Source organism: Stylophora pistillata, chromosome 9 (genome assembly GCF_964205215.1).
Source record: "Stylophora pistillata chromosome 9, jaStyPist1.2, whole genome shotgun sequence".
In the NCBI taxonomy this organism is placed as follows: Eukaryota; Metazoa; Cnidaria; class Anthozoa; order Scleractinia; family Pocilloporidae; genus Stylophora; species Stylophora pistillata.
The window spans coordinates 18572803-18582700 of record NC_142527.1 but is presented as its reverse complement, the minus strand read 5'-3'; the positions used below and the strand labels follow the sequence as shown (position 1 = coordinate 18582700).

General features: G+C 42.9%; 2 protein-coding genes and 1 pseudogene across 2 annotated transcripts in view; all 3 read right to left on the bottom strand.

Moving 5' to 3' along the window:
• LOC148723629 (uncharacterized) overlaps nt 1–2717 on the bottom strand; it is a 7627-nt gene extending 4910 nt beyond the window's left edge. Inside the window, exon 1 of the mRNA XM_088734469.1 lies at nt 770–2717. Within this exon, the coding sequence (XP_088590595.1) occupies nt 770–2717 (1948 nt within the window). The remainder of the gene's footprint in view (nt 1–769) is intronic.
• Nucleotides 2718–5306: 2589 nt separating this feature from the next.
• On the bottom strand, nt 5307–6452 carry LOC148723628 (uncharacterized). Its single transcript, XM_088734468.1, has one exon. The coding sequence runs from the start codon at nt 6450–6452 to the stop codon at nt 5307–5309; it is 1146 nt and encodes a 381-aa protein (XP_088590594.1).
• A 2205-nt stretch (nt 6453–8657) lies between these two features.
• Nucleotides 8658–9456, bottom strand: LOC148723627 (uncharacterized; annotated as a pseudogene).
• Nucleotides 9457–9898: the final 442 nt, after the last annotated feature.

The following is a 9898-nucleotide window of genomic DNA, read 5'->3' as shown; positions in this document are numbered from 1 at the left end:
GAGTATCGTCGGCATACATACGTGCAACTGAATTAGACAGGCAATTAGGAAGATCATTTATGTATAGAACAAAAAGCAAAGGTCCTAGAATTGTTCCTTGCGGAATTCCACAAGTGAGAACTTGACTAATTGAGAGCGAACCATTTACAAAACATTGTTGATGGCGATTATCTAGGTATGAGCTAAACCATTCATAAGCGATACCGCGGATACCATATTCGAATAATTTAGACATAAGAATTGTATGGTCAACGGTATCAAAAGCCTTTTTTAGGTCGAGAAAAACAACTGCATTTATACTACCTTTATCAATGTTGAAGGCCCAATTGTTTGTGGCCTCCAACAAGGCAGTAACAGTTGAATGGAGCGAACGAAAGCCAGATTGCTGGCTGGAAATCAAATTGTTCTCAGTGAGATAACCGTAAACCTGGTCGTAAATGATACGCTCAAACATCTTAGCTACTATAGGGACGATAGAAATTGGGCGATAATTGTTTAAGTCGGAGTGATCTCCCTCTTTGAAAAGTGGGATAACCTTTGCGCATTTCCATTCCTGAGGGAAAACACCTGATCTGATGGACTGATTGTATTTGGACCGGGACAACTTGGAAGTAAACCACTCTCTCGCTAGTTGCGAGGGAATTGGTGGTTGCCACATACGGCAGGACGTTGCCGGGGGACAGTGGGGGCTGAGCTTGTGGGTCTTGAATAAGCGGTGGCTGAGGTGTTGCACGTTCATAGTGTAGCAGACTGTGATGATGTCTCTTACAGTTGGTAACTTGGCAATGAGTTTTGTTCGAGCATTTATCAACTTGATGTCCCTGCTTGAGACAATTGAAGCACACTTTGAAACTCTTGGCCAGGTCATAGCGCTCAGGTACAGACTTTCTTTTAAATTCGTTACATCTGTAAAGTGGGTGAGCTTGATTACAGCATAGGCAGGCTGGTGACTTCGGTTCTTTATACGTGGGTTCTTCTCCCTTTGGTTGTGAGTCGCTCTTGATGTACAGTGTAGAAGAATTCATGGGTGGATACTGTTTCGGGAATTTACGCCTGTTAGGTGACAGACATTTTGCTGGTTCCTCGTACACCAGGTGTTGTCTTGCTCTGACATGTTCTGAGAGCCATCGGTCAAGGTCAAACAAGTTAGGCCTTCCCTGACTTTCATGTTTCTGAACTTCCATCGCCCACTTTGATTGCAAAAGCTCAGGGAGCTTTTGAACAGCAATGTTCAAATTTGTCTCACTCAAGAGATCGGCAATGAATCTCTGTCTGTGAAGGGTGACGACAGTTGACCTCAGTGCTTGGTACAGCTTCGTAAGACCAGTATGATCTTGAGGGCGTGGCGATGGCGTGTGCTTAAGAGCAGTAATGGCTGCACGCACAATCTTTCCAGAGTCAGCGAAACTTGCTTTAAGCATTCTAAGAGCCAATATGTAGTTTGCGCCATCTTCTCCAAGGAACTGGATTTCTGACTCTGCAGCACCAGTTAGAGTGTTCTGAAGATACGCTAAACGCTGGCTGTCATTGAGAAAGGGCTGATCATGCACAATGCTCTTGAATCTTCCAATCCACGAAGGCCAGGCAAGCGGTGAGCCATCAAATTTTCCAAGGTCAAATTTGGGAAGTGAACGTTCCATGGCAGAAAAGCTGCAGTGGTGATGTGCTGCTAGCTGAGGCTGAGAGATGACGCCATACTCGTCAAGTTGATCTATCCAAGTATCTGGAGGGGGTCCTGGGAAGTCAGGCATCAGACCCCATCTTGGGTGTGGCTGTAATGATGTTCCTGGTAAACTAGGCCTTGGTGACACAACTTGGTTGGGTACAGTCCAACCTCTCCAAGGGGGGCTTGGGGTAGCTGGTGTGCTAATTTGATTTGGGTTAAATGGGAGCTTGTAACATGTTGCAGGACTGGAAATTGAGTCGGTAACAGTTGTAACTGTTCCAGGATGAGTAAGAGGAACTTTGGGTGTCGTACAACTTGTAACTGGCACAGTGGTTGGATTGCTTATACTGGTTGTATCATGTGCTTTATTTTCAACAGTGTTTATGGGTAGCTGCTTTACTGGACTTGTTCCAATTTCAATTAGCTGATGCGCAGGCGGTGGCGAGATCTGAACAACTGAGGTTTGAACTACTGGGCCATCGCTCTTGGAGTTCTCATGGCTAAGTAATTTGTCAACATTCTCTTTTGAAGATTTCAAGGGTTCTGGTACAGAAATTTCTTCCACTTCTCTCACGAGTTTGACCTCCAACATAGCTCTTTCGGCATAATACATCTCAATATTGTCAAAACAATCGTAAACAGGGGCAAGGGCAGCCTCCATCCAATACTCTGGTTCATCGTCATCGGGATTAAGCTCAAACAAGGATTGATTAATATTCTCTAATTGGGACACAGCTTTCTCAAGGTTTAACTTCAATGAAGCGAGTGTTTCTTTGCTTAGGTGTTTGCTAATGTGACGGTTAATCTGGTTGACTAACCTCGTTACGTGTGCTTTCTTTCCACGTCGAGTTCCTCGGATTTTCCGGGTTTCTTCGTGAGCCGTATTATCCCTTGTTCCAGCCATGTAATCCCGAAAGTCCTCAGAGAGAGAGCGACTCAGGCTTGGCAAGTAATCTCGGGGTTTTTTTCTTCCAACTTCAAGCAAGTAATCCTCAGGAAACCGGTCGGGGCCTGGTTGTTTATCCCACAGCGAACAATTTGATTCGGCCATCTCGCTCGTTTAGGACAGTATTTCCGGTGAAATATCCGCCGTCGAAGGACCAAATAATGTGGCGAAGGTTATCCGAACAAAATAAAACTTGGACAACGAGCGAGAACAGCAAAGGTTTTAATTCGTGATCCGAAAAACTACGCAATAACACAACAAGATGGCGGGTCCGACAAGCACATGTTTTTGTCTCTCGACTGTGGGGGACTAAGTTCTATTTTGATAGAATCCGCTGGCTAACGGGCAGTTGGCAACAAGTATCAAGATTCCAAAGCTTCCTCTCGAAGACCACAACCCACAGTTCCTAGTTACTACGGAGTATGGTGTCTTTAGGTGTCTTTTGAATCTTAATGCAGCGAAAGCTGGTGGACCTGATGGCATTCCGAATGGGATTATTTAGGAGTATGCAGAGTCTCTAGCCTACCCTGTGTCAACCATCCTAAATGCCTCCTTTAAAGAACAAAAGCTACCGAGATCATGAAAATGCGCAGACGTCACTCCATTACTGAAAAATAAACCAATAAAGGACATTAAGAAATATCTGAGACCAATTTCCCTAACACCGAGTATTTCTAAAGTCGCAGAGGACTTTATTGTCACCCAACATTTGAAACTAGCTGTGTTGAGTCAATTGAAACCTGCCCAGTTTGGCGCAATAGCAAAGCCTTCAACAACCTTTGCCTTATTAGAGATGCTCCATGAATGGTCTTCAGGGACTGACGGGACTGGCTCAACAGCATGGGTACTTATGTTCGATTATAGGAAGGCATTTGACTTGATCGACCATGGTATACTCGTCAATAAGTTATGCCAACTCGCCATAGTACCGAGCATCATAAACTGGATAATTGATTTCCTGTCAGACCGTTATCAGAGAGTTAAGATGTCTGATGGGTGCGTATCAGAGTGGGGCTCTGTTCCATCCGGTGTCCCTCAAGTACCAAATTAGGTCCCTGGCTTTTCTTAACTATGATAGACGATTTAGCGATCACCAACGCCTCCCTAGGGAAATTTGTCGACGATACGACGGCCTCAGAAGTTGTGAAGAAAGGTCATCCCAGTGGAGCTCAAAAGACCACAAACCAAGTAATAGGGTGGTTGAAGAAAAACAGACTTATACTAAACACAGACAAATGCAAAGAGCTGCGAATTGGTTTCTCTTCAGTTCCAAGGGATTTCGATCCAGTTTCAATAGATGGTAAACACATGAAAATGGTTAAACAAACCAAACTCTTGGGTGTTATCATCTTTGAAGATTTCAAATGAAATGCTCACATAACTGAGATTACCAAGAAAGCAGCAAAGAGGACCTATTTCCTTGTTCAGCTAAAAGAGCTCACGTTCCACCAAAAGACCTTTGCCTCTTTTATACGGTATGTGTACGATCCATAATCGATTATGCAGCACAAGTTTTTCATTACTCTCTCCTTGAATACCTCCACCAAGAACTAGAGCGTATTCAGGAAAGATCCATCAGAATCAGTTGTCCTGGTATGCAATATGAACAGGCCTTAGCTATTATGAATCTTCCAACTGTGAAAAACCACCATGAAAATATGTGTACAGCAACGTTTCGCAACATAATGAACGATCCTCTGCACAAATAAAGCAAACTTTTACCACCCCGCTATGTAAGCTCTCATAGGTTAAGGCACGAGCGTACCTTTGCTTTGCCACTTTGCAAGACAAATAGACTTAAAAACAGTTTTTTTATTGCTTCAGCCAGAATAGTCAACAACCACAAATAATGTACAAGTTCCCCCTTACGACGAACTACGTATTTTTTAATAATAAGATGAATAAATGTACATAGTAACTTTTATTTTATATCTGTGAATATGCAATTCAGTTCATGCTGCGAAGTATTTACCAATAAAGTATCTACCTCCTGTCTATCATAACGTGTGGTGACTTCCGTAGTTTACTAACACACTTTGCCACGCACATTCAGGTACCCAAAGGAATTTTGGACCTAACCATCAGCGACATTCGGCGTGAAAATATTGAGCAGTAACACCTTGTGAACGAAACGTAAATATGAAACTGCTGCGTAACCGCGTCTGGATGCGTCGACAAAGTTATGAAGCTGGACGGTCGATGTGTTGTCAAATGACTGAGTCTTGTAACACCTTGGGATATCAATTGCAACAACATGTGATAGTTCAGCCAGCCAACGTTGCCATTGAGAGAGGTACGGTTCCGAAATTTGCTGATCTCAAGGGAGTTTATCTCTCCGGAGTTCCTGCAGCAGAAGCCTGGCAGAAAACACAAAGGGTGAAAGGAATCCTAGTGGATCAAACAAAGAACTTATGATCGAAAGCACCCCTCACTTGGTGGACGGTTTTTCTGCCTGTACAGCTTTAAACTTGAAAGTGTCATACTGTGCAGCCCAGTACACACCTAATGTTCGCTCTAATGGCAACTGATCTAGATCTAAGTCTAGTACTGGATTTGCTCTCAACTCTAGCGGGATAGACTGCAATACCTCTCGCCTATTGCTCGCAAACTTTGTGAGCCGGAAGCCTCCTTTCCTTAGCAAATTGGTTAGGTCAGTTGTCAGATGAACAGCCTGTGCTGTGGTTGGAACAGACTTTAACACATCGTCAACATAGGAGTTTCTACGAATTGTTCTGATGGCTTCAGGCGAGTATCCTCTCCTTCATTGTCTTGTGCAGTCATACTTAAAGCTTTGTTGGCGCAACAGGGCAAGGATTTTGCACCGAAAATGTGGATCAGCATCTTGTAATCTTCTGGTGGGTCGTTGGTACTACTAGGCCACCACAGGAATCTAAGCGCATCAGTATCGCTTGGCGTCACATTGGTCTGGTAGAGCATACCTTCTATATCCACGGTAAAGGCAACCTCTTCTTCATGGAAGCCAATTGATACCCCAGTAAGGTCACTTGTAAGATGAGGCCCTTGCAATAGCTGATCATTTAAAGTCATTCCGTTGAACTTTGCGGCGGCATCAAACACTACCCTCACTTTCCCTGGCTTGTTAGGGTTTGTTACAGGATGGTGAGGAATGTACCACGTGATATTACTAACTGCAGCAGCTTCTTCTTGGCTCAGTTTTCTAGCGTACCCTTTATTTACGCACTCCTGAGTCACATTTCTGTATTTGACTTCCAGCTTAGGGTCACGGAGGAAGTGCTTCTTCAAGTACTGTAATCTTGCTTTGGCTAGAGGTCGGTTGTAAGGAAGTACAGGTTTGTCATCTCTCCACAGAAGGTCCTTCTGGTAATGGCCATCTAGCAGGCTGATTGAGGTGTCAATGAGCTGTAGAGCTCTTCGATCTTCCACAGATAATGGTTTGGTTTCAGGCCTTGTGGCACCGTAGGACTCAATCTTCCAGAAATGCTCAAGCTGGTTGTTTAGGGAAGGGTCTTCACCACTGATGAGGTTAACTTGTCCTTGGCTATGGGAATGTAGGTTTGAGGAGCCACCTAGTATGCTCCAACCAAGACACGACTTAATGGCGAGTGGTTCATTACGGTTTCCCTTTCTTACATCAAGGGGTGTGAAGACTTCTTGGATGTTGGTATCGAGTAGGATAGAAATCTTTCTTTCCACCTCTGGGAAAGGCACTTCCCGTAGATGTGGCCATTGTCCTACAGGTCTCGACAACTTTGTGTGTTTCAGGGGAATGGTAAGATCCTTTACAGCCCATGCAGAGTTCACGGCAATCACATGGTCGCTCTGGCTATCCAATGATGCAATTTTAAACTTAACCGTCATCCCTTTCTCTTCAACATCAGCACTGTTCACTGTGAGAGAGCTTGCTTGGTGTTCCTTCAATGTTTAAGAGGCTGTCCGCCTAAGAACGGATAAGGCAAATTTTGGACCTTCACCGATTTTTACTGTAAAAGTCGAGACTTCTATCCCATGAACAAATATTGCGTTTATTTTGAACCAGTCTGGTTTTTTCACTTTTTACGAGATATTTTTCAAGGTGACCTCGAAGGCACCCGGTTTCCCCCCCGACCTCCATAATTTAGCTACAAAAGTCGATCGCTGCTGTAGCCGTATTTTCAATTCTAACGAGCTTTCTATTTTATATGTCTAAGATCAACCTTTTGCCGTTACGTTAATGGTAAAATAATTACACTGTATATATTTTTCACTGAGTTACAAATTTTTCAAAATACTTACCTCGAGCACTGAAATTTGCGATGCGTGAGGTACATGTGGTTGAAAGCTATTGTCTCTTATGTGGGACCTAATCTGGAGTCAAATCTATTACAGCCTATAAGCACTTACACCTAATAAGTAATATATGGAATAGAACTTTTGGGCACTCTTCATGGCGCGCCGCAGAGAGCTTTGCGAATTTAACAAATATTCGCCATTTTGATCGAAACCAGAGTTAACACGATCCGCACATGAATCCGATTTCTAAGCCCTAACGGCCTAAAACTGCTTGAAGATAAAGTAACAACTCCTTAATGAAGTATCAAATCGATAAAAATATTGTTTTGTCCGTTTTACATGGCATGGAGGAAATGCTTGAGATTAATCTTTCTCTGTAGTCATATGCAAATTAGCTGCATGCGTTCCTTGTTTTTCGACACACGCGTCCAAAATAGTTTCCGTAGCAATATTTGACCATGCAAACAATAGTTTCTATAGAAGTGGAAACGTTACTGTTGTATCCCTTTTGGACTTGAGAAACTCACTTAATGTTCAAGAGCGCTAGCCTTTGTTTTCAGTTATCAACGACGTGCCAACGGAATTTGTTGTTGAAAAATTTGTTCATTTCACTCGTGTTTATTATTGTGGCCAATTTGCCAGATTTGACCATTTCTTCCAGCTATTTGCTAAAGTTTTCCTTCTAAGTGGTTAGCAAGTTGTTCATCACCATTTGCAGAATGGCATCACAGTTGGTTTGTTAGCCTAATGGTAAGAGCGCTGAACCGGCGGTGTTGCAAAAGTCAAGGGTTCGAATTACGTTCAAGCATGAATTTTTCAGGTTTATTTTCTCAAATTAAAAGTTTCGTCTATAATTGCGATGAACTTCTTCTCGTTCCGCAGTTCCAATATACTCATCATTTCAAAACGGTATTTGTTGAAGAGGTGAAATTTACAGGTTTACTTTTTCAACGTGACTGAGTCAGTTACGCCTGGTCACGCAACATCTAGTTTCAGAGGTTTGTCTTGTCGTCGAACCAAACGCGAATCTTGAAGATATGCAATATGATTGAGTCATCGAGAGTAGGAGAATCCTGCCGGGAGAAATTGAAAAATAATACAAATGATCGAAACTGGCATTTTAATAAACTCCTGCAAAATTCACATATCATTAATTTCTCGAAATCAAGAAAATCACAAACCTATATTTACGCGTAAATGCCATTAACATCTCCCACGGTCAGGGTAGTATTTTTTCCTTTCTTTTTTCTCTTTTAAGATATGCGAGTTAAGAACATCGCCACAAACTTAATGACGACAAATTTTGAGAGATTTTCGCGAATTTTCTCAGAAGTGATTACGTTAATTCGCTGAGTACAACTGTTTATAGGTTACTTTGGGGCTGTGCCTATTGTTCTAAAACAAACTCGCTCCACAGGCACCATCATTTGTTTTCCTGGGCTATGCAGCTTCTGATATAGTTTAATTAAAGCATTGGCACTCCTGTATAAATGACATCAGTTGCTCAATAAGGTCTTTTTTCCTGTCTCTCGATTTAAATGGTACTTCAAGAAACGAGATTTCTTTGAGCATTGCTACATTAAAAAGAGTAAGCTTATTCTCCTTTGCGCACTCGCACAGATTAAAGGCATCGTAGGACAGAGGGTGCTGCGGCTTTAGTTCATTAAGGATGTGTTCCATCAGCCGTTGTCGTTCAGCCTCCTCTTCCTCTAGGGACAGTTCCTTCGAATTTTTCTTGATTTCTGAGGGTGTTCGTTGCCTTTTTCTATTTGCTGTAAGGCGAGAGAAAAACCCCTACACTTGGCTCTTGGTAAGCCACTCGTCTCGGTCAAACAACCTATTGTTCTGCTCGTCTCTTGCCTTTCGCATATCATTCCAAACTTGCTGAGGGTCAGCTTGTAGCCCTGATTGTTCGCCTTGACCAAAATTTGCTGTTAAATAATTCTTAACTTTGTAACTGAATCTAGTGGATCCTGCTCGTGGCTTGGGTAGGGCCCAGCCCATACTGACAGTGTTTACTGGAGGCATTGAGTCAGGTACAACCTGGTGGGTACTAGTTTGGCACTGTGTTTCGTCAGTGATGCTGACTGATGTAGTAAACCTCTCTGCCCAATCTCTACGGAGTTTATCATATACTGTTTCTGACAGCCTTTCATCCTTCACACAATGGTCCCCTACGTTCAAATGTAACTCGAGCTCTGAAAACGTTTGGAAACTCTTCACGCATCCAAGCTCCGAACATTCAAACATGTCCATCTTTGAATCGTCCAAATCATCGTCTTTCATTTGAACCCTCTCTTCCAGGAACTGTGTATTCATACACACGTGCATTGTGAAAAGGGAAGAACTCCTCACTTACAACGAGAGCGGTGTCCCCTTGGTCATTTGAAACTAGCTGGTCGTAAGAAATCTCCTTACCACGCCCTATTCCGTACGACCTCCACGCACGTATACTTTTTTCCCCAAACTGGATGCTGTGTAGCTTGCTAAAACAATCTATCTTGTTCATTTCTAACGTTCTCTTAGACTCGTTAACTTCACATACGCACGCGGATGTACCTTTCACTGGTCTCTCAGAGAGCGACTTTCTCATGTCTCCTGCTATTAGAATGTCGTGTCCTTCATTGCAGAAACATCGGATGCATGTTTTCATTGGGCACAGGATACGATCACACAATCCTTGCCATACTGTGGCTCTGAAAAGTCATACCGAAAGACTTCAATACCTGCCCGCTGACCGATAAAAGAAGCTGTTAGGAGAACGAGCTCTGTTGCGTCTTGCAGGAAAAAAAACATCTCTTGCTACTGAAGAGAGGTTAAGGAAATATTACTGGTAAGATCTTCGATGTTCACTTCTCTGTGGTTGATGATAACTGAATCAGTTGGCGATAAGCGTGCTTCGTTTTACTTAATCAGCGCTTCGTGGAAGATGAAAATGGCCGTAAACTCAAAAAATACCTTGCCTTAGAAGTGTGGAATAAGATGCTCTTCAGTTAAAAGAGACAGCTCTTTGTGTTTAAGAACATCGTAGAAAA

Excerpts from the sequence above, each read along its gene's own strand:
- LOC148723628 (XM_088734468.1), bottom strand. The coding sequence starts at position 6,452 with ATGACGGTTAAGTTTAAAATTGCATCATTGGATAGCCAGAGCGACCAT.